Below are 24880 nucleotides of genomic sequence, written 5' to 3' on the forward strand. Positions count from 1 at the left end.
ATGTGTAGACAGTCAAATTCTTGGGCGTGGATCGATTGGAAATAAATCCATGTCCAGCCGAAAGATGAAAATATTTTTTTTTTGACAATTCGACGAGTCCAAAAATCGTTTCATATAATGTCCGGACAATCTGACTGTGGGGAGCTTATTGTTCTCTAAAACCAGACCGAATCGGACGCTGAAGCATAATAAAGGTAAATGATGTTGATTTGTCAAATCGAAAATATGCTCATGGCTAGTCCACTTTTTTGATTGCTCTAGATTGCTCTGTGTCAAATCAGGTAATGAAATGTTTCAAAACATATAAATAAAATCGTCGTTTTCATGATTCAAAGTAGTGTTATAGGGTATTTTTACGAATTCACATGTTTTAAAGGTTTCTAAAATCCACCTTCAATTGGTATCAATGTGCCCCTCATTTGAGCTAACTTTGAATCCATCACCAGATGATTATTTTGTACGTATTCAGACCTTTTTCTGGATTATAACACTTGCAAATATTGTAAACATCATGCTTGCACACCATTTGTATCAGATTTATATATCTAAATCATGTAATTAATGCATCTCGATGACCTCAATTCTGATCATGGTTTGTCCGATTCGCTGATGTTGGTTTGTCCACATGATTACTATGACAACCGCTTGGTGCGCTGCTGTTTGTTTGTTTTGTTTTGTTGTCCTTCACCGGAAGCAGAAATAAAGTTTCTTTGTGTTGAGTGTTGCTCACCTTAAAATGCCCAAGAAAAGGCAATATTCTGAAGAGAGCCTAATTTATTAATGGATCAATATGAGGACATTGAACTCAAGCAATGAAAAATGCAGCATCAACTTGAAAATTCTTTTTTTTCATTTAAAAATTGTGATTTCTTAAACCGGACAAACCATGATCAGAGGTGGACAAACCATGATCATAATTTATTTTTGAAGAAAATCGTTAAAAACATGAAAAATTAAACAATTTGAACGCAACATGGTATTATTGGCAACCAGAGACTTGGGGTTTTCCAACAACGTCTTGATTGCATGTTTTTCATGAAGAAAAATCGATTTGCATAAACTAGTTGTATGAAAACATCCAAAATCAGACAAACCAACATCATTCACCTTATTTGCAAAAAAAATGAAAATATAGATGAGTTTAGCTGTAGATAAGTAAAACACATAATTCATAAAAACATTACCAAACTATCCCATAGAAACGAAACGATAGGTCATATTCATGGTTAAAAAATGAATACGGTCAAAGTAAAATCCATAATCAGAAGTGTAGGCACCATTTAATTGATGCTTTAGATCATGTCAAAGATCGTGATTCAGAAATCGTAGAACTCGTAGAGAAAAAGAAAGGGAACAGAAGGACGGAATATCTTAAGATAACCTGACAATAACCGTGCTCTCATGGCCGAGTGCTTTCCGTCACACCTAACATACCGGGGGTTCGGGCATAGTCATAGTCAACTGAGGATAGTCAGCTGACTATCTGACTGACTACACCCGTATTCAGTTAGTAATGACTTTTGGCTTCTTCACACAGTCTCTCCGCCAAAACGACTAAACAGCCAGTCGGGCGTTTATTCGCTATCTCCCTCTACCGACTCGACTATATCATTTCATTATTCCCAGTCAAATTGTCTTCATTGCATTTTGAATTGACTTCCCCCAAAACGAATTTGTTCCTCTCTCTCTCTCTCTCTCTCTCTCTCTCTCTCTCTCTCTCTCTCTCTCTCTCGCTCGCTCTTTATTTTTTTTTGGCAGACTTATCTCACTTCTTAACTAGGCGAACCTAGCCAGAATTTTCACCTGCCCCCGGGCTTCTGAATGCCAAAGGGGGACTAGGCTCTGCGGAATGCACGTATCTGCATGCTCGTGCTGTTTTAGTCCTGACCGAGGAATTGTCGGACAATCGCGCAGGTGCTAAGGATGACCGACTTTTGGATGCCGGCCAATTCCTTCTCGATGTTCAACACCTTTAGCGCTTCCAGAAGTGTCTTCGGGATAATTCCAGTTCCAGAGAGAACGACTGGAACAATTCTTGGGACCTCCCTTAGCCCCCACAGTTCCTTGAGCTCCACGGCCAATGGTCGGTACTTGCAGATTTTGCGACCGTGGGTCTCCTCCAGATTCTGGTTCAGTGGAATAGCGACATCGATGATGGTGACTTTGCGGTCGCTCTTGTCGTAAACCATTATATCTGGGCGGTTGTGGTGGATCGAGAGGTCGGTCAGAACAGTGCGATCCCAGTACAGCTTGAAACGGTCATTTTCCAGGACAGGTGCAGGCAGGTACCGGTAGTTTGGTACGTTGTCTTCCAGTAGAGCACATTGGAGCGCCAGTTGTCGATGAACAATACGGGCCACGTTGTTGTGGCGCTCGGTGTAGGCTGCGTTGGCCAAAACGGGACAGCCTCCCATAATGTGCTCTATGTTTTCACCTGGTTGATGGCACATCCGGCAAATGTCATCAACGTCTTGATGCCAGACGTACCGCCTGCAGTTTCTCGTCGGCATTATCCTGTCCTGGATGGCTATCATGTCGGCTTCTACTACTGAAGAGAGTTCACCACGCGTTAGCCACAGATTAGATGCGGCCTTGTCGACGTGTGGCCGGTCCAGTTGATGGGGGTGGGCACCATGAACTGCCTTCTGCTTCCAAGCTGCAATCTTCTCCTCCACTGTCTGCAGATTGCAGTTGAGTTGGTACTCCGCTTGCGCCAAGTGCAGAGCGCTGTATCCTCTGTCGGCGGCGCAGACAGCCCGGTATAGCGCGTTTTGGTTGGCGCGTTCTGCGAAGTACTCGCGCAGTTGTCGTACATGGGCAACACACAGTGCAGAAATGTCGACGATTCCAAGTCCCCCTTCTTTGCGTGGTAGTGAAACTCTCTCCAGTGCCGATTGAGGATGGTGCATTCCGGCCTCTTTGAATGCTTTCCTCATCCTCCTCTCAAGGTCCTCTAGGTCAGTTTTGCTCCATTTGACTACACCAAAACTGAAGGTCAGCAGGGGAACCGCGAATGTGTTGATCGCGCGTACCTTGTTCCCCGCGTTGAGGAAAGTCCTCAGGACACAGTTCACTCGACTCAAGAACTTGTCTCGCAGCTCCGTCTTGATGTCGGAGTGGCGAATCCCGGTGAGCTGTCGGAATCCAAGATATTTATAGGATTCGCCACGAACCATGTCTCATATAAACTCGCCGTCATAGACCTCGTAGCCTCCGGATTCGGTAAGTTGTCCTTTCAGCAGGTGGACACAGCGACACTTGTCGAGGCCGAACTCCATACAGATGTCCCTGCTTATGTCTTCGACAACCCGGATAGCTACACCTAGACGCTGACGTGAATCAGCGTAGACCTTGAGGTCGTCCATGTAAAAGGTATGGGTCACTTCTTCGTGGGCGCCGTCGCCATACCTTATTTTATAGCCATGACCGTTTCTATTGAGCGTCCTACTGAGGGGGTTCAGTGCCAGACAAAACCAAAGCGGGCTGAAAGAGTCGCCTTGGAATATCCCCCTCTTTATCTGCAGCGTTCTAGACTGCAACACATTTTCCCCATCACTAAGGTGCAGAGACGTGCTCCACTGCCTCATCGCATGCTGCAGGAACCTAACGACGACGGGATCAATTTTGTAGAGCTCCAATACCCGGACGAGAAACGAGTGAGGTATGGAGTCATAAGCCTTCCTGTAATCGATGTAGGCCATACTTAGGTTCCGCTGGTTATATACCGCCTAGCCGACTATGGCTGCGTCGATGATGGCCTGGTCTTTGCAGCCATGCGTATTTTTCCTGCATCCTTTCTGCTCTTCTGCGATGATGTGATGCTGTTCGCAGTGAGCAGAAACTTTGGCGGTAATTATGCTGCTCAGTATTTTGTACAGACTCGATAGGCACGTTATCGGTCTGTACTTTGATGGGTTCAATGTGTTGCTGTCTTTCGGGAGGAGGAAGGTGACGCCACGGGTGGCGAATTCAGGAAGGTTGTGTGGGTCACGTAGCACCTTGTTGAAGCACTCAGCTATCTTTGGATGTGCGACGGTCAGCTTCTTGTGCCAAAAGTTCTGGACACCATCGGGGCCCGGTGCTGCCCAGTTCCTCAGGTACCGCGAGGCTTCGCGGACATCGTTCTCTCCGACGATGATAGCTGGCATATCTCCAATTTCACCACAACTCTCCTCCTCCCGTCTTAACCACATTTGCCCGTCGCGATGTTCTACTGGGGTCTCCCAAATACCAGCCCAGAAGTTCGTCACATCGCTAATATCTGGCAAACCTTCGCGGTAGTCGGGCTTCTCGTCGCTAATGTGGTCGTAGAACGCTTTCTCGTTATCTCTGAACATTCGATTTTGTTCCTGGCGCTTTGCAAAGTCAGAGTAACGTTTCAGCCGTTTTGTAAGGACGCTCAATTGCTGTACCAGTGTGTCGAGTTTTTCCGTCAGCTGGTGAGCTCCCAGCTGGCGAAGTTCAGTAGGCCGCATGATCACAGCAACTTGGCGACATAATTTCGCCGATCTGCTGCCTCTTTTGTACGCCATCAGTCTTCCAATTGCGGCGCGCTTGTTTAGGATCCGTTGCTCCAATCTCCTTCGCCATGGAGGCTCACGCCTTTCACGGAGATGTTGGAGCAGTCTGCCTCTTGGCCTAATACGGTATCCTAAACTTTTGGCGGTCGCCACAGCAGCGCAGTAAACTTTCAGTTGCAGCTCCTCCATGTTCTCAGCATCAACCAAGTGCAGCGGAAGAACGTGCTCGTTCATGAGCTTTACTGCACTTGTCAGCCTGCGGGAATGCTGCAACTTCGGGATCCTGGGGCGCGACAATGGGTCTGTGTCGCGGAACTGTGAGATCGCCTCGTCGTAGTGGAAGACCAGATCGCGTAGTAGTTGTTGATCTGGCTGTGGGTCTTCCGGCTCAGGGGGTTGTTGTACTGTGGCCTCCACTGGTGCTGATTCGCGTGCCCCACTCGCGAATGAATTGCTCAGCCGTACTGAACTTCGTCTCGACACATCGCTTGCTCTGTTGTTCCTGGAGCTTATTTCTCTCTGCACCTGCTGCTTGATCTCGTCGATTTGCGTTTGGGAGAGCATGTTGTTGCGTACTATCGCTCTACGCCTCGCGTTCATCGCGTTCTGATCAAGCCTCCCGACGAACTCTGGATACGCTTCCTCGAACATTGTTAGTATTCGAGGGCGACCGCTCATGTCCGTCTCCAAAGCAGTGCAGATGTAATAGGCGCGGATCACGAATTCGTTCATTTCGTGTGTCCACATGATTCGGCGCCTAGTGGTACCCACGAGTGTGGACGACTGCCGTCTGGCAGTCACAACACGCCTCGTAGGCGCAGCGTTTCGTTGGTGATGTCGATGGCTGCTGTTTCCGTGTGGCGGTAGCTCTTCGGGTTGAACCCGGCTGGTGGCCCGCTCTTGCACCTCGCCCTCCAGCCGCTGGCCGCTCGCTCTTACTCCCGTTCCAGGACCAGCTCCAGTTCGGGGACCCTCCTCGGGCAATCGCATTCTAAGTATTCTTCGTGAACGTAGCTCCATTTTCTGGGTGTATCTCCTTTGCCCGGAAGACAGCGGGTTGGCAAGGCCTCCATGACCCGGGAGGCCTTCCCCGGGAGAGATATAGCGCTCTGACTCGCTCGCACCCCCTCACTTAGCCACTTTCGACACCCGTTCTCGGAGCCAAGATCAGGTGTGTGTTTCCAGTTCACGCCCGATCTAAAAATGTCGTCATATGATCTTCGTGGAGGCGTGAGATAGGAACATTTGAGACCAACGGGCAGGCTCCTACCCTAGTGTTGATCCCCATTTGAGAAGGGTAGGCAGCCCCTCGCGCCTTGTGGTGAATCTTGGACATACAAATACGACGTGTTCCGGTGTTTCCTCCACATCTCCACACTCCGGACAAAGAGGCGATCTTGCATGTCCAAACCGGTGCAGATACTGCCTGAAGCAGCCATGCCCAGACAGAAACTGTGTTAGGTGAAAATTTACCTCTCCATGTTTCCTGTTTACCCAGCCCATTAGTGTCGGTATGAGCCTGTGCGTCCATCTGCCGTTTTGAGCCGCACTCCACTCTTGCTGCCACCTAGCCATCGACTCTGCCCTCATTAGCTTCCGGATTCCTCTGGTTCCCCTCCTCATATAGCACTCGCTGTCTTCCGCCAAGATGATGTTGATAGGGACTAGCCTAGCTATGACGCAGACCGCTTCTGTTGATATGGTTCTGTACCCACTCGCGACTCGCATCGCCATGAGCCGGTACGTACTATTCAGCCTTCTCGTGTTCCGCTGAGTTTCTAACGCCGCGATCCAGGCTGGACCCCCGTATCGTAATGTCGATGAGGAGACACTAGCCAAAAGGTGCCTCTTGCTGCTGCTTGGGCCAAAGTTGTTGGGCATGATTCGTGTCAGTGCATTGATTGTCTTCGTTGCTTTTTTACAAGCGTAGTCGACGTGACTGTTGAAGTTCAGTCGATCATCGATCTGCACCCCCAGGTATTTCAAATCTCGCTTCGAAGTTATCAAGTGCTCTCCGATGGTGATTTCTGCACGTTGCACCGCCCTGCGGTTGCTGACAAACAACATTTCCGTCTTGTGGTGGGCTATCTGCAGTTTCACACTTTGCATCCACCTTCCGATCATGTCTATCGATTCGGTCGCGAGCATTTCGACCCGTTCCAAGGATTCTCCGGTCACGAGAATAACAATGTCATCCGCGAAGCCAATGATCTCCACACCTCTGGGCAGATTCAGTTTTAGTACGCCATCGTACATGCTGTTCCAGAGCGATGGACCCAGGATAGAGCCCTGCGGAACTCCAGCCGTAGTTTTAATCTGCGCCTGGCCCGTGTTTGTCTCGTACACCAGCACACGGTTCTCGAAGTAGCTTCTCAGTATTCTACACAGGTATTCAGGGACTCTCATCGTGTGGAGCGCAGTCGCGATGGCTTCCCAGCTGGCACTATTGAACGCGTTCTTAACGTCGATCGTTATCACTGCGCAGTATCGATTTCCTCTGAGCTTCTGTTTGGATGCTCTGTTTGCTCTTTCGACCACTATGCGAATGGCATCTACCGTGGATCTCCCTTTCCGAAATCCGAATTGACTATCGGACAGTCCACGAACTCCCTCCGTGCATTCCGTCAGCCTATTGAGGATGATTCTCTCCAAAAGTTTCCCCAGAGTGTCCAACAGGCATATGGGTCTATACGATGCTGGATCACCCGGCGTCTTTCCTGGTTTGGGTAGTAGTACTAGCTTTTGTACCTTCCATCGATCCGGAAAGTAGCATTCGTATAGACACTTCTGCATTGCTGTCCTGAACATATCAGGGAATGATAGGACTGCCGCTTTTAAAGCTACGTTGGGGATTCCATCTGGGCCAGGCGCTTTCTTCGTTTTGAGGCGTTTCATAGCTGCAACTAGCTCGTCGTTCGTCACCTCCTCTCTCTCTCTCTCTCTCTCTCTCTCTCTCCCATGTATCATTATGCATGCATCGATGTTTGAGTTCAACGTAGTTTCACATACGCTACAGGTGAGCTAGATTTTTTTTTGTATCGTACACGAAAATTACTCACACGTATAAAATAGCGTGCAGTATGTGTGCGCTATTTTGCACGCTATTTACTAATACTAACGCGAGGACCTTTATAGCATATCTGATAACTGTCTAAGTTCGTTGGTTTGAATTCACGGTGGGTAGACAATAAACCGTCCATTGGATGGGGTAACTTCTTTTTTTGTTTCCGTTCCTCTTTATATCGACGTAAAATAAGATTGCGTACGCGGGTATAAAATTAGTGTCAGGGGGAAATGGAAGCGTGGATTGAAGTCAGTTGAATGAAGAGGCAGATTTGTATTCAAAAGTCGCGTCAGTTAAAATAACCACATAAAATAACCACTGACAGGACTAGTTCACCAGTCATCCTCGCTAGTCAACGCTAGTCAATTCATTTTCTAGTCAAGTCACTTTTTGTTGACGGCGACTGCCGAAGCAGTTCTAGTCAAAGCGAAGCTACTGAGATATCGGGCCCTGGCGGTGAGGTCTGGGGTAGGGATTACGGAAATGTCCACGCTTGTCCACGGTGAGGGAAGGTGGGAGGTGTACAGGCAATGTCCACGTGGACACGTAAAATAATTATTTTTGTTGATACATTCACATCTTTTCAAAAATTTATGAATTCTGTTCTACATTTTCATGAATTTTAAATATGCATACCTTAAAAATTTATTGTTTATCAATAACACGTTTAAACCCAGTCTAGTGGCACTGCCTCTATAACTAACTGTGCTAGGAAGTTGCCAACTGTCAGTGGGGAACATCATGGGGCTGGTTAAGCTGCCTGAGAGTGCTGCCCTGTGGAGCATCCACGTTTTCCTCTTATCAGTGGAGGAATGAATTCTGTATTCTTGGAATAACTCACATAAATTGTGAGCGATCGAATTATAAATTGGTAGTAGAGGACACCAAATTGATCGGCCACATAATTGATTGGCTGGCTTTGAACCTTTATCGTAATGTCCAGTTGAAATATGCATCTTCTATTATTTATTATGAAATAAATAAATTATCCTCAAACAATCCTTAAGCTGCTAAACATACTTATTCCGTTTTACTTGTAACTGAGTTTTTTCAAATCGACATTCTTAAATATTCAACCTTATTCTAGAATCAGATCGAATCAAAATTACTTGCACGAAACGTAATTATGCATTCTGAAATTCGAGGAGTCGTTTTCGTCAATTCAAATCAAGATGTTCGACAACGTATTCATCGCTCAGTTGGTTTCTAGCTTGAAGACTTTTTTGGAACAGAATGAAATTAGATCGTGTGTAAAGCTTCAAGTTTAGCGAATACAGATGCTCAAAAATTTCTGCAAGATAACCTCACTAAAATTTACATTTCTGCTCTCGCAGTGGATCGTAGAAGCAAACGGAGTAAGCATCTTCGGAATCACTTCTCATGTCCAAATATTTATGCTGTAATTTATCAAGAAGACTGGCCACATCCAATGAGGAAGAAAACGTGTCACTACCGTTGGGGAAGTACTGCTCAAATAGCTTTTCCAGGAAGTCCGATCAGGAATAATTTCCGATTCATGACCCGAATGAAGCTTCTTCGTCAGTGATACAGCAAAGCCTCTCGATTATGGCAATATATTCAGAACTGACCTTCCGGCCCAAGTCTTTGCTCGAACATTTTCTTCGAGTAGAACCAAATGCATGAAGATGGTTTTGGAACAGAATCAGATTGGTTCACGTGTTCTGCAGCGAATTCAAAATCTTCAAGATAAACTAGACGCCTTCTTAAGATTTGCGAGGGGATATTTTTTTACTTTGAGTTTTCCTAAACATTTCAACATGCTCCTTCAATTGTAAAACACAAAAGAGTACCAGCGTCCGATAGAATAGAAAAAGGAGGACATCTTGCATCATTTCTTTGAATAGTTCCTTGAACAAATATAAATACATACAAGCATTCAGAACATCAGACTTGATGTAGTTATTGATGTTGAACAAATGGTAAAGTTTTGGTAATGTTTTGAGGTAAAGGACCCGCTTTGGGTAGTTAAAAAAAAATCAGGCCACCTGTCTTTGAGCATTTTGGTAGTCTATGTTTTGGTGTCATCTGCCGGGACCCTTTTGGTGTAGAACTCCATCAGTCGACCAGATCCAGTGAGGTGGTCCGCTTTTTCGTTCCCGGGTATACCGGAGTGGCCCGGAATCCACACGAAGATAGCATCCAGTCGGGCATCTTCGAATATTTGTTGTATCCAAGGATGGCGACAACGCTGGCTGAGTCAGCTAACACGGCAATGGAATGGTTTCATTGGTGTGTCGCGGCAATATATGTGGCAGGCGCCTCTGCTGAAAAAATTATTACACGCGTCTGGGAGGCGGTAACAGGTGTTGAGGTCGGGACCCGATACACCTAGCCTAAGTGATCCATCCAAGTATCGAGCGAAATGATTTGCGAACTTGGTCCTCAATAGCTCCACCAAGGCTGTGGGGTTCAAACCTGCTTTGTGTTTATTCTTCACTGTTGGATCTCTTTTCATTTGTTTTCGATTTGGAGATGGGTGAGAGCTCCAGGTCAATCGTTACATGGAGGAGGCGGTTGGCTTTGACGAGTAGAAAGCCTTCCCTGTCCGATCCTGCTGTCCTGCTGGCGAAACCGATCGCTCGATGTCAAATTGAGCTTTCCGATCTCGGCATAGGCTGTGTTCCGGCCCGAGCCAAGGCGGAACTCAAATCAGGAAAAAAAAACACAAGTTAATTTTTCACACTTTATTCACAACAAAGTAATTACACTTGAAAACACTAAACTAAACACAAAACACAGCTCATCTGAAAAAAAAACAACAATAAGGATTAGCTATTTAAATGAATTGTTACTTACCTCAGTTTTGTCCAAGAGCTCCAAATGGTACACAATTACCTGAAAAGTAAATTGGAAATCAAAGGTATTATTTCAAACAATCAACTTACCTCAAAAGCGAAGTCCAAACAATAACAATTCACCAGAGAACAAACTGACTTTTCTAGAAAGGTATCAGACAGGGATAGAAAAATTCTATTGCTATAATATAAGGTCTATTGTCTATAGCGAACATTCTAGAACAACCCGAGCAAAGATACCATCCACAATAGAATTCACTAGAGCGAGTATCATATAAATAGGGCACGTAATGTACAGAGCTTCATTCGTTAATAAACCATCGTAGAGTAAAGTCTCACTATCTTTTGCAAATTTAAATTCGGAAGAAGGAAATCATTACACGCTGTCCGGTTAACGTTTTCTCCGTCGGAAAGTGAAATTCGGCATAGCCAGAAGTACTGGCGTAAACAGGCTGTCTCCGCGGGAGTGGACGGAAGGAGACCGGATGTGGTTCGAAAGGCATGATGGTATATTTATCTAGCAGGGTTAAGATGCGTAGTATAGTGAGTTCCAGTTTTTCTTAATATATATCAGGTTTCCCATAGAGCTTAGGATTGGCTAACTCGTGTTCAACTGCTGTTGACACTAAACCCTCCTCCAATTCACTCATCCAAGATCTCATTCGAATATTTGCTACTACCACCAAGATCTGTGCTAGTGGCGGTTCCATGTCGGCTTACGTCAGACACTCCTACTCACTGGTGTCTCAAAGTACAATGCAACGAGTGCAGCGGTGTACCACTTGTACACCAGCGGTAATGTATAGGCAAACGACTTAAGCGCCTTCCATTTAAAGGGCTCATTGCCTCGGCAGGTGAGTTGTTACACACTCCTTAGCGGATGACAACTTCCATGTCCACCGTCCTGCTATGTTCGTATATGAGGCGAGAGTTCACAATAGGGTTACATACATTCGTTCTAACGTTCCGGTTGGCGATAGCATGCCGACCAGCAATGCATCTGAGGAGGTTGATGCGGCTGAGGCAGTCCCTCTTGACATCGTCGCAGAGTTGGTTGAAAGACAGCTCGATGGGGACTCCGAGGATTTGAAGAGTTTTTCGTTTTGGAAAAAGTTTGTCATCGATGTAGATCGGGGTGTTGCTGACTCTATGTTGTGTCCACAAATGTGGGTGAACTCGCTTTTGAAAGGTTGAAAACCCGCAGAGGAGAAACCCAAGAAACCCAAGAAACGGCTTGGGTGAGCTTTTTCCTGACCAGCTTGACAGAGGCAACCACTAATATTAGCATCACATCATCATTGTACGGTTTGGAGATGTCCAGCGCAGCTAACTCAGTGTTAAGATTTTCCGTCTTTGCCTCATTCAGAGCATGTCTCAGAGTGGCCAGACAAGCGGTCCGGAACGCGTGTTGACAGTTTAGTAAATGGTCCTCGGAAAAATGTTGCATCAGCCGTCGATTCACCATTCTCTCTGTTGAGTGTCCAGTTTTGTCTGCTTTTTTGATTGGGACAATCAGGTTTTGGGACCATTCCCGAGGGAAGCCATGCTTAGTCCAGATCCTGTTGAAGATTTCCAGCAATTTCGTTTTACCTGCTGGGGTAGGATTCGCGAAAAGCGGATACCTTATCTCGTCCGGCCCCGCTGATTTACCCTTGGCGACAGAAAGTGCCAAGTTGAGTTCACATAGATTAAAGAGTCGATTGATGTACGGATTGGGATCATGATCAGGAATATTACATTGTTGTATAGCGTCTGTCTTAACTTGGTTTCGTTTTGTAAATTCTATGTGGTAGCCTTCCAGTGCCGATAGTGACAGAAAGTGGTGTCCCAGAGCGTTCACGACTGCGAGTGGATCGGAAACAGCACCGTTCATCTTGGACAGGGTTATTCCCTGGAATTTCCTTTTTCCATGGAAAGCATTGACTCGCCGCCACAACTCGGTCGAGGTGTTGTCATTGGTTATGCCGTCGATGAATTCCCGCCAGCTGTACGCTTTCGCGCTCCGAATTTTGTCCCTGCATTCATTTCGATTCGTGTGGTAGGCTTCCACTGCTCTCATTTTGTCCGGGTTCTCAGCGGGTAGTCGCCTGGCCTTCTCAATTTTATAGCTGCTTTCACATCGAGGGACCAGCACTGGGTTGCTTTCCTACCAGGCGTAGAGCTGCTTCTTGGAATTGAGGTGAGAGCGGCGTTAAAGAGACCTTATGAGAATTGGCTCATGGTTGCTGATCTCGGGACCGGTTGAGATTATCTAGTAATTTCTCGACACTTGGCTGGTATCCTATCCAGTTCGCTAGGTCGTATTGTCATCGTGGTCGTCTGTTCGGATGATGTTCGGATGGTGATCACTATCTAACAAATTGGAGTGTGTCCGCCACAGCAGACAGGCCAGCAGGTTGTGTCTAGAAAAACTTAAGTCTATCACCGTTTCGGTGCGGCCGTGTACCAAGGTGGGAGACCCATCGTTCAAAACTACGATATCCATTTCCTCTATAGGTTCTGTGACGACAACTCCACGCCGGTTGTCGCTGCGACTACGAGGGTCCACTAAGACACTAGGACGAGGTTGGACCACTGAAACTGCGAAAAGCGCAGATCAACTCGTTCTTTAGGTTGGGGATCCTAGGATTCGGCAAGTAAAGTGAGATTATTGCCACCGGAGTGGGATAGTTAATTTTCGCTGCAACAGCTGGATTTTCTATGTTTAAGTTCACTTGAGTGAACTGAAATGGCAGGCGAACCCCTACTGCGACAGAATGGTGGAAATTGGAGTGTCTTCTCAGTACTCATCTGTATCGGCCGCCCAAGGATCTATTCAGTTTTGTGGTGTCGACCTTGTGGACTTCCTGGATAACCAAGACAATTGGGAAGTATTTCCGGACCAGGAGTTCAAAATCGTAGTTGTTGAAGTAGCTGTTCATGTTCCATTGGATTGGCAGGTCACTTTAAAAACAAGTAGAAATCCGTTTGAAATTTCACAAAAACCTTCGCATGCAACAATCTCGCCAGAAGTTGACAGTGCAGCTGCTTTTATTGGTGGTTGTGATGCTTTAACCAGTTTACCGATACTCGTTTACATAGTTTCAGGCATACATAAACAAGTATGAGTGCATTAGACACCCGAATAAAAATTTTAAAAAAATGTCTACGGCTCAACGCATTGTGTGCCGCTGTAAACAAACTATATTATAGATCACGCTCAAAATTGATATTAAGGGTTCTGACCAGGGATGCCAACGTTCCTGATTTTTCACGATTTCCCAGACTTTTTGGCACGTTCCCTGACATCCTGACAAACACTCGATTTTGCCTGATTTTACTTAAATGATCCTGATTTTTCCTGATTTTTATACTTTTCATTTCATTAGACTAAAAATTATCCGTAATAAATATACTGGGATCCCGGCCAAAATTTTGTTGGTTGTAAATGAGAAATATCCTTATAGGGTAAATGATCTTGGTTTGTCCAGTCGAAAATATGATCATGGTTTGCCCACTTTTTTGAATGCTCTAATTCAGCGCTCCTGTGTCAAATAAGGCATTCGAATGTTTCGAAACATATAAATGAAATTGCAATTGAAATTGAAATCATTTTTTTGGGCAAACCATGATCAGAGGTGGTCAAACCATGATCATAATTCTTCTTTAAGGAAAATCGTTAAAAAACATAAAAATTTGAATAATTTCAACACCTTATGGTAGTATTAGCAACTAGAGACTTGGGGCTTTTCAACAAACCCAAACTCGTATCGATTATGTGTGATTTTCATGAAGAAAAATCGATTTGCATTTACTAGTTGCGTAAAAACACCCCAAATTGGACAAACCAAGATCATTGACCCTAGCCTACAGATAATAAGCTATTTGGTTCGCACTTGTATAATGCTAACTCTTTGCGATTTGCGTTTTCAGAGGTACATTGTTAATTTTTATTAAATCTTGAAGTTGGCGTGGAAAAAAGATACTTTATCAAATTAGAACGCCCGAAAGCAGTTTCAAACCGTTATATTTTGAATTAAAATAATTATTTATTGTTTTTTAACGTTGTCCTGACCCTTACTTTTCATTTCTTTGCCCTGACTTACTTTACATTTCCTTATAATACCACAAAAACGTGTCATTATACTATAAAATCATCATCAGATACAGTTTTTTATTACATACTTTCACAATTATCGTAAAAAACGAGTTCCTCTATTACGTAGAATACATATTCGATACGAAAAAGTAAAATTGTATTTATGGTTTTGACGTAGAACTACGTCTTTCAGGTGGCACCCTTCAGAAAACAGGTCACGTTTTTATGAAATAAAGTTAACATTAATAACTATTTTCACTGTGAACGAATTCTCATGAATTGCATACCAATCGAATCGAAAATTCTCTAAGATTTGTTTGATATGATATACATTACAATTCACTAATCTCTAAACGTGTTAAATTCATGAAAACTTAAAGAACTACCTTTTTTTCATACATTTGTTCTGCCGATTTTTGTGCTAACCCTACCCGTATTTCGAATGCTTATAACTCGAACATTTCTCAACAGATCGGAAAGATGTTTGCATCAATTGATAGGAAATATTTCTACGCGTCTATCACAATTAAAAAAATATTATTTTTCATGAACAATTGAATAACTGTAAAATGTCAAGCCTTATCTAAACGTCCTAACTGCCAAGTTTTGATTGGCCCGATTTACGGTTTCCCAAACACATACTTCAAAACCGATGTACCTGTGGAAATCCGCTCTGCACACGGACTTCAAAATTAATGTGCCTGGGGGAATCCGCTTTGCAAATACATGCAAGTCGGGGGTATTTTTTGGTATTGAGTACTTTTGTACTCGTTTGTCGTTGTGCAGACCGGAATTTGTTTCCCTAAAACTTTACTTTTAAACTGAGAAGCCTGGGAAAATCGTCATTTCGGATACTAGAGGTGAATGAGCTTCCGCGGTTCGAGAACTACGTAAACATGAAATGTGCGATAATTTCAGAGGGGAATGTAGAATACAATGATATTTTGACAATTCTTTCGTTCACATATTTTGGTAGTTCTAGGCATCATATCAAACGTGAAAGGACGTTCATTAAATTTATTTGTAACGAAGAACATAATCTATTACAAAAATTTCGATACATTCTAAAATAATATTCGAAACGGTAAACAAGTGGATTGCATAATATAATTGCGTAGTTCTACCTCGAAAATATGCTGTCGTGTCCTAGATACAACCTTTACAATTTTTTAATTAAAAATAGCGTTTATTCCATCAATTAATCGTATCAATTATGATTTTCGTTTCACAATGACGGAACACAAAGCTAAATACCGTCAATGTTAATTGAATAAATGAACATTAGTGTTGCGAGATCCTTATTTTCTCTCACTGCTTATCTTGTCTGAAAGGCTGACATTTTTAAAGTAAGATGTGAGAGAGAAAAACAATTTAACAACACTATCTTTGGCAGATTTTATATGTATATTTGATTCAAAAATCATATGCGGATAAGTAAAATGTAGTCCAAGACATACTTCCAGAACTAGTCAAAGTGCTAGGCATCATGTTTCATCAAGGTGATGCTAAAATTCCTGTCTCATTGACAACACACACGAATTATTTTGGAGCCTGGAGGTGCTATCCCACCAGCTAAATTTACCGAATATGGCACCTATAGATTATCACAGGTTCGGGTGCCTACAAAGTTCTCTCGAAGGAAAAAACTTCGACTCTATGGACAGCATAAAAAAACCTTGAACATTTTTCGACGATAACGACATGTTGATAAATGTTCTATACTTCGTGCAAGATCGCGAAAGATTGTGAAATTAAACTGTACATATAAAATTGAAAACATAACAAATATGTTGCTTTTGTTTTCCCAAAAATCAGCACGAACTTTCCGGACAACCCAATATTTATTATTCTGTTTTAGAAATGAAACAGTTTTGTTAGAAATACTAGGAATTTTATAGTAAAAGGTAAATTCAACGGGGTCAATTAGAAGATCAATCAATGAACAGTTCTGCGATTGGACCCATGAACTTGCTCATAGTAAGAAAACGTTGATGTTTGAAGGTATTGATAACAAAGCACAAATTTTTGGCGGGACGAAGTAAAACAAATAATTTGAACATGTATGAGCAAAATTATCAGGAGCTGGTAAAGTACACATATATATTTCTGTGTATTTCCCACCTGAACATGCACATAAAAGGTCGTATGAATTTTTTTCTCAGAGCGGCCAATTCCATCCAGCGATTGGAGATGACGCGATCTCTGTAAACTCTACGCAGAAAAACAATGTTTCATCGGCGGTATGAGGTTTCGCTCCGTCCTGTTGGAAGATGAAACGTGGTGGAAGAGGACACCCCGATCTCCTGAGCCAAACGAGTGAGACTGGTGCGGGGATTAGCGCGGACGCTTTGCTGAAACTGCGCGGTTCGTTTGGCCCCACATTTGCCAGCCTTGCTCTCGAGAACACTACCGGTTTCCTCGAATTTCTTCACAAGACGTAAGATCACACTTTTTTGGACCATTGACAACTAGAAATGTTGAAACTCTTACCATAAGAGGACAAAGTTTCATTAGGCCTTCGGTTGCTATAGTAATACGATTTCACTAAAAATACATTGTACATCTTGACACTGAAAACCATCCGATCAGACTGAACGAGTAGCCGAATATTATCGTCCCGAAGTGGAGAATGCAGTGTTACCATCGACGGAGCGAAAAACATTTTTATAAGGAGCTATTCGATTTTTTTTGCGTGAGCGTTTAATCTGAAAGACTCTGTAGACTTCATTCCCTATAACTATAATGAATGAGCATGAGCAGTAGAATGCTCAATGAAAAATTTCACACGGCAATTGAATATCGGAATTTTGAGCTTGAACTTGAGCTTGGGTAGACTGTACAATTCGTAGTTGCTCACCGTGATTGAGCTGAACCAACCGAATAGCACAAAGAACACACAGAGTAACGCTTGGGACTAGCAAATCATTCTCGTTGTGCAATTCTCGGTGGTTCGAGCTTTAAATGGCAAATTCACCAGGGGAAGGGAAGGAATGTTACTAAAGGGTGTGTCACATCAAATTGCATCACGGAAAAAACGCTGTAGAAATTCGCCCAGTAGACCGATCCTTTTGAAAATTTTAGACAGTAAAATAAAAACTATTAAACAACTTTTGACATTTTCTTTTTATTCATACTTCGAGCCCAAGCCCGTATGCTCGCTTCCTCTTTACCCCGTCCATAAGGTTCTGTACAACGTCAGGTTGTAGTTTTTTTTGAACAGAAATCCATTTTTTCTTGAAGTCCGCCTCCGATTTGACAACTTTTGGCTTCTTCCGGAGGGCCTGCTTCATAATCGCCCAATATTTCTCTATTGGGCGAAGCTCCGGTGCCTTGGGCGGGTTCATTTCCTTTGGCACGAAGGTGACCCCGTTGGCTTCGTACCACTCCAACACGTCCTTTGAATAGTGGCACGAAGCGAGATCCGGCCAGAAGATGGTCGGGCCCTCGTGCTGCTTCAATAGTGGTAGTAAGCGCTTCCGTAGGCACTACTTAAGGTAAACCTGCCCGTTTACCGTGCCGGTCATCACGAAGGGGGCGCTCCGCTTTCCGCAAGAGCAGATCGCTTGCCACACCATGTACTTTTTGGCAAACTTGGATAGTTTCTGCTTGCGAATCTCCTCCGGAACGCTGAATTTGTCCTCTGCGGAGAAGAAAAACAGGCCAGGCAGCTGACGAAAGTCCGCTTTGACGTAGGTTTCGTCGTCCATTAATAGGCAATGCGGCTTCGTCAGCATTTCGGTGTACAGCTTCCGGGCTCGCGTCTCCCCCACCATGTTTTGCCTTTCGTCGCGGTTAGGAGCCTTCTGAACCTTGTATGTACGCAGGCCCTCCCGCTGCTTGGTCCGCTGGACGAATGAACTTGACAAATTCAGCTTATTGGCGACATCCCGGACCGAACATCTCGGATCACGTCTAAACTGCTTAACTACGCGCTTGTGATCTTTTTCACTGACGGAGCATCCATTTTTGCCGTTCTTCACCTTTCGGTCGATGATTAGGTTCTCGAAGTATCGTTTTAGTACTCTGCTGACCGTGGATTGGACGATTCCCAGCATCTTACCGATGTCCCGATGTGACAACTCCGGATTCTCGAAATGAGTGAGCAGGATTAATTCACGACGCTCTTTTTCGTTCGACGACATTTTTCCAAATTTACGAAAAATTTACAGTGAAGCATGGCCAACGTGATCTATACACTCTTATCTGATTATAAGCGAAAGCTGAAGATATAATTCCTAAAAATTAAATTTCTACAGTATTTTTTCCGTGATGCAATTTGATGTGACACACCCTTTATGATATTCGCCGGGCAATTGAATATCGGAATTTTGATACAAAACTAACAATTGCTTATCGACTGGGAGAAGTACTGGAATTTAATAAGATAAATTTTGAAGCATTCAGATGTAGCAATAGGATGGCAAATTATATTAAACAGCGAGGGAGAGCTCTTAGAGTCCCCGGAGACTGTATAATTTTTATCGGCCGATAGTTTGGTCAACTTCTTAATCAGTACAGAGAATTATGAATATGGGTACATTACACTGATTCAGTTGGGTCGGTTTTAGCACTAGCAGCCCGAGCCGACAAAACTATGGGCCGATAGCGATAAGTCTGCCGTGTGCGGGGCTCTTACATGTTTGTCTGCGGAACTCTAAACATTCGTTGAAAAAGGAGTCACTTTCGGGTGAGTGAATTGTTTGAAGATTCATTTCTTTTCATCTGTCATCTGTTAAAAAACAGAGATTGTACTTGTACTGGTTTCCAATATGTTATTTGTTCCTCCATTCATCTGTGAACATTCCAAAAATTCAACCCTGCAATACATTCGAGGGTGCGGAGTGAGACGCCCTAATGCTCCCATAACTCCAAACAGGAAATCGAAATAAATAATGAATCAGCGCATCTTTTCCCAATCAACTCATTTTTTTCTCATTCATTTCTCTTTTTTTTGCATTTACTTGCAGATCACGCATCTCCGAGATTTTTCATAACTTTCGGGTTTAATTGACTCCGGCTGACGACATCGGCCAACTTTATTCCTCGCGCGCTTTTCTTCTTCCACAGGAGAAAAATTCATAACAGCAACATCAGCATCCTGCCGTGGTGGAGGATGTTGTGAGGGAAACTTTTTAAGTCATCAATTAGGAAAAAAGCGAAACAGAGGGAAATTCTGGAGGCGGAAAGGATGGCGGCATGCTGTTGTCGGAGGAGGAGGAATCGAAGCATATTGAGGCTCAATATGCTGATGGCGGTCTCCCTATTCTGCAGCTCGATCGGGAAAACCGTACAAAGTTGCCTTAATGAAGGGATTCTGTTGAGTAAGTGCTATAAATAAAAGTTAATCGTAGCGGTTGGATAATGCGGCTGGCGGATTAAAATGGCTCTCGGGGTGCTTTTTCCTTTCCACTCCACCAAGTCAGTGTTTGCGAGATATTAAAATATTTCGATACATAACTGTTTGGGTCGAAGCGAAGTTGGGTCTTGGAATTCCCACAAAACAATCATTTACGGGTTTTTAAATTTAACCAAAATTAAAAGAAATTTCCTTTCCCAATGATAGGTGAATGTTTCATAGAGAACCAGTAATTAAATCATTCCAGTCATGGTGAACAAAGTCAAGCACACAGAAGCCACTTCATTCGTAGGTAAAGCTTTTAATAAGCAATATTTCCACACCTGAATATATTATCTGAACGCTAGAAAACAGCGCCGTATCTGCAAACTGCCAGGCTCCACAAGGCGGAACCATTTAGGGAAACAATAGGAAAAATACGTCCATCGGAGTGAGAGTCTCGAGTATCCACGGAGCCGTTGGTCCGCACAAGTATGACCGGTGCGGCAGAAAGTTGATTTTAAAAATTATCATTAAAAATGTAAATTTGGCTTCTTAATATTCTTATTTTCCCGCGTCCGCCCCGGGAAATAAATTAGTTCGGGAAAGTTAACTGCACGTAGGACGGAATCACGCTGTCTGATACTACAAAATATACTACCAGTCGAAGTGATAGTAGCCAGCACAGACAAACAGACTATCTGAACTGAAGTAACACAAACCTTCATTAGACATTTCCTGTAATGCAATGCTGTGCAACATTAGCATTTCAAAATCACTAAACTTGATGTGCAAGATTGACTTTGTTTTCCTTCAGTTTTCTGTCTGTTGTTCTGTGATGCAAAAAGTAGTGTATAAGGTACTGTTTGCAGGATCGCCATCGAAGTCAGTGGGATACCGAAAGTCTCATTAAGTTATAAATTTTATTTTCTCACGCTGTCCGGTGGCGTTTCCGGAAGTGTTCGCCTTTTTCCATTTTGCGGTTTTGTGAAAGCATATTTATTCTTTTCTCTTTCGTTTTTTGGTTGACCAAATATGTTCAAGTGTGACCAGTGATGAAACTGTGTGTAAGCTAACCACAATTATCGACCCTGCTATCAAAACACATCTTGCGTATAATTTATGGCAGATGAATGATACAAAAATTATTTAACGAATTTCAATCGATCCACTTGTAATACCAACACGCTCCCCCACTCTTGCCTCCGCGACAGTGCGACAATGGGATAAACGCTCCTCGAAGGTCAGCAAGGATAAGTTTTTTTTTCTCTGTCCCATTCGACCCCGGCGCTTAAAACTTGAATTTTAATTCCAGCAATTACACTTTTCACTTCGTTCTTCTTTGCAGAGTCTGGCCTGGGACCATCCGATAAGTATAATATATTGGAGGAGCACAACAAATTGCGACAAGCGGTGGCACAGGGCCTCATACCTGGCCAACCGGCCGCTGAGAATATGCTGGAAATGGTAAGGAGAGTTTTGACTTTTAATTCTAGTAGGTACCTGTTCGATGGCTGCTCGTGATAACGTGAGTCTGCCTTCGGCCAGTGGAGGGTATTTCTGACACTTTTGCTTCACTTTTCTTCTTCCAGCAATGGGATAACGAGCTGGCGGCCAAAGCACAAGAGTGGGCCGATCAGTGTCTGTTCAAGCACGATCCAAAAAAGCGATTAGGTAAGGTTGATTGCAATGAAAATTGGCACATTTGTGAAAGCGTTTCAGTTTTTGTTCATGTCGTGACAACCTCTCTAGTTGGTTGAAATAATTGCAAATTCTAGGGATGCGGGAATTGCATTCCAAATGGACGTCAGAACCATTTGTGAATTAACTCTTTAATCACTATCTCCAATTTGCAGTAAACGGTTTACTCCCAGAAAAGAAATAAAAGTGTGATAATCTAGAAACGTACAATTTCAGTCTAAGATTGTTATTTATTGAGATTGTTTTGTATGTTTCTCCCATCTGCATTTTAAACAATCTCGCAAGGATTAATATTCGAATGATTTGAATAAATATGGCATTATCCGATATAATGTTGTACCACTGACTCGATGAATATTTTTTTACTAGATGAAAAAACTTTTCTAAACATCTGGTCTAAGCGCCGGAAAGATTTAGAAAAAAAATGAAACTGCTTTAGTTTTTTTGTATTTAATTATGTATTCAATCGTTAGGCACAACAGTCATACCACACCGTTTCATGTGAAGTATTGTTTTCGTTTAAGCTGTATGTCATGCTGAACTTTGTGGTTTGAATGCGATTTTCGTGCTAATCCTCTTATCGTAATCAAACCACAAAGTTCAGCATGACATACAGCTCAAAATGATGTTTTTATTCTAATGATCAATAGAATGAATATAGTGGTATCCGATTGCAAAAAAAAATCGTAGTAAATTTCGTAGAAGATGCATATTTCATGAGTATTTCATGAATTGAAAAATCATTAACAGCATTGAGCTGTATTTGAACTTGGTGAAGCATCTGCTTAACTAGATCACATGTTGGCGAAACATGTTTGCTTTATAATATTTGTTGATCACGTTGGCTTTCATTCGTCAATTGAGCGTGATATTTCTCACATTAAAGTGCATTTCCACCATTGATCACGATCTACACGTGGGACACGAAATTTTTATGATTTCTCAAGAACATAGAACTACAGGCGATCTGGAGCAGGTATAGGCATGATGCGGGCCAAATCAGATTTTTCATCATAGCCGCGGGCCGCAATGATTTTTCCCACTGCGGTTTATGATAAAATGTAAAAATATACGGATTTAACCAGTTCATTCTCTAGCTCACTATAGCATTTCAAATAGAAACTATTCTGTTTTATAATATGGAGACGGTATCATGGTTAAATTGGGTGTTTTTTCAGTCATTACAAAGCATATTACCATATTTTTATTTCAATATAGAAAATGCTGAAATACAAACATACTTCAACGCCGTATCGTATCGATATCGAATTTTCTAAATGATCTTCAGTTGTTTTTCTCATTGATTTCGATTTCACTTGTTTCATAACGCAGCTTGACCTTGAGCTCGGGTAGACTGTACAATTCGTAATTGCTCTCCGTGATTGACATGAACCAACCAAATTGCACAAACAACACACAGAATGACGCTTGGGACTAGCAAATCATTCTCGTTGTGCCATTTTCGGTGATTCGAGCTTTAAATCGTCAATACGACGCCGGTCACGTCCTTACAGTCATCAGGGGAAGGGAAGGGATGTTAGTATGATATTCGCCGCCCGAAAGCCAGAAGGGTCGCCTCTATAGCGTAGTTCCCTAGCGAAAACCATGGGAGAGATAGTTGTTAGTGGGAAGAGGTAAGAATCAGGATTCACTGTGGTAAGTGATGTGATTATGTAAACGTAAATTATCGATCATTTTACGAAGCCGAACTCCGGAAATCTTATGTGTCACAATACGTGGCAAAGATTATCTTTAGGTATCCTGAGAAGGAAAACCTGTGAAGCGTATCGGACCGGCTATATGTTATACAGGGTGCGGCAGCATAACTTCCTTTTTTCAAAACTCAATAAAAAATATTGTATGCATCGGAAAATATTTATTTATTTTTTATAATGTAGGTACATGTCTAAAGTTTTTATTTACATTGTTTTGAAGATCAAATCTGTTAGGTGACGTCCCCCATTCTTCATACATTGCGTAAACCGATTTCTGGCGTTTGTCATGACTCTTGTTAGCATAGCAGGTGTTATGTTGGCAATTTCTTCTTGGATGTTGGTCTTCAAATCTTGTAGGGTTCTTGGACGGTTCACATAAACACGGGATTTCAAAAAAACCCCATAGAAAAAAATCACAAGGGGACAGGTCGGGAGAGCGTACCGGCCATTCCAAATCGCCTCTAATTGAGATAAGGCGCTCTGGAAAGTGTTCCCTCAAAACAGCCATCGATGCTCTTGTGTGCTGTTGCACCGTCTTGTTGGAACCAAGTGCCCCCCAAATCCAAATTTTCTAGCCGTGGGAAAAAAAATTGTAGCATGTTTACATACCGGTCCGAATTCACTGTCACTGTAACCTCATTTTCCTCAAAAAACCAGGGACCAATAATTCCAGCTGAGGAAATTGCACATCACACTGTGACTTTGGGTGAATGCAAAGGCTATTCTCGAGGGTTGGTGTCAGCCCAGTAGCGCATGTTTTGTTTGTTAACCGACCCACCCAAATGAAAATGGGCTTCAACGCTAAAAAAAACAATAGCACCCTCGGGAACGACATCGAGAAGAAGCTCACACGCGTTCATCTGAGAATTGAAGTCACGTTCTGAAAGTTCCTGCACTATCGCCATCTTATAGGGATGAAAATAAAGATCATCACGAAGAATTCTTCTCACAAAACGATCGGACAGTCCAAGGGCAGATGCGTGTTTGCGCGCAGAAAGCCGTGGCGATCGCAACATTGCCGCTGTCACTGCTTCAATGTTCTCTGGTGATCTAACGGGCCGAGTAACTCCAGTTCTTTCTTTTGTCGCACTTGCAGTTTGTCTGAATGTAGTGACCCATGTAACAATTGATTTGCGGTCTGGGACTGGAGCCAACGGGGCTAAATTAAAGCGATTCCGAATTGCACGCTGTGTTGCAATAACCGAACATCCGCTTGAAAAGTAAACCTCAACGGCAAAGGCACGCTCCTCAGTATTCCAACGCATGATGGCGACTGAACCTTGTCGGGACAAAACTTTACAGTATCCCCTCTTGAACGAGACCACTAACACTCCGCTATGACATCAACTAACTGAGTGGCGCGCATTTTAAAAAAGGAAGTTATGCTGCCGCACCCTGTATGGAATATGGAAGGCTTACCAAACAAATCTGGAGTTTTATCAGGGGCACCGGAAATTTTCTTCAAAAATGGATCGAATTTCTGCTGAAATTTAGGGGAAGACGGGATAATACAGCCCCCTAAGAAAACCAATTTTCAGTTAAACGAATAGATTTCCCCTATTTGTTGTGCTGCATATCATTGAGTTTATAATAATTTACTACTAAAAAATGTGTAACTGTTGTTTGTACAACTTTTTTGTCGTTTTTTCAT

General features: G+C 43.2%; 1 protein-coding gene across 3 annotated transcripts in view; it reads left to right on the plus strand.

Annotated features, from left to right (window-relative positions):
- The window catches only part of LOC129763186 (venom allergen 5), a 50788-nt gene that overhangs the window by 4121 nt on the left and 21787 nt on the right, over positions 1-24880 (plus strand). For all 3 annotated transcript variants that reach the window (XM_055762010.1, XM_055762011.1, XM_055762012.1), the window contains 3 exons: positions 19446-19799; positions 21162-21280; positions 21406-21487. In XM_055762010.1, the coding sequence (XP_055617985.1) occupies positions 19667-19799; positions 21162-21280; positions 21406-21487 (334 nt within the window). In that variant the 5' untranslated portion in view covers positions 19446-19666. The remainder of the gene's footprint in view (positions 1-19445; positions 19800-21161; positions 21281-21405; positions 21488-24880) is intronic.

Source organism: Toxorhynchites rutilus, chromosome 1 (assembly GCF_029784135.1).
Source record: "Toxorhynchites rutilus septentrionalis strain SRP chromosome 1, ASM2978413v1, whole genome shotgun sequence".
Classification (NCBI taxonomy): domain Eukaryota; kingdom Metazoa; phylum Arthropoda; class Insecta; order Diptera; family Culicidae; genus Toxorhynchites; species Toxorhynchites rutilus.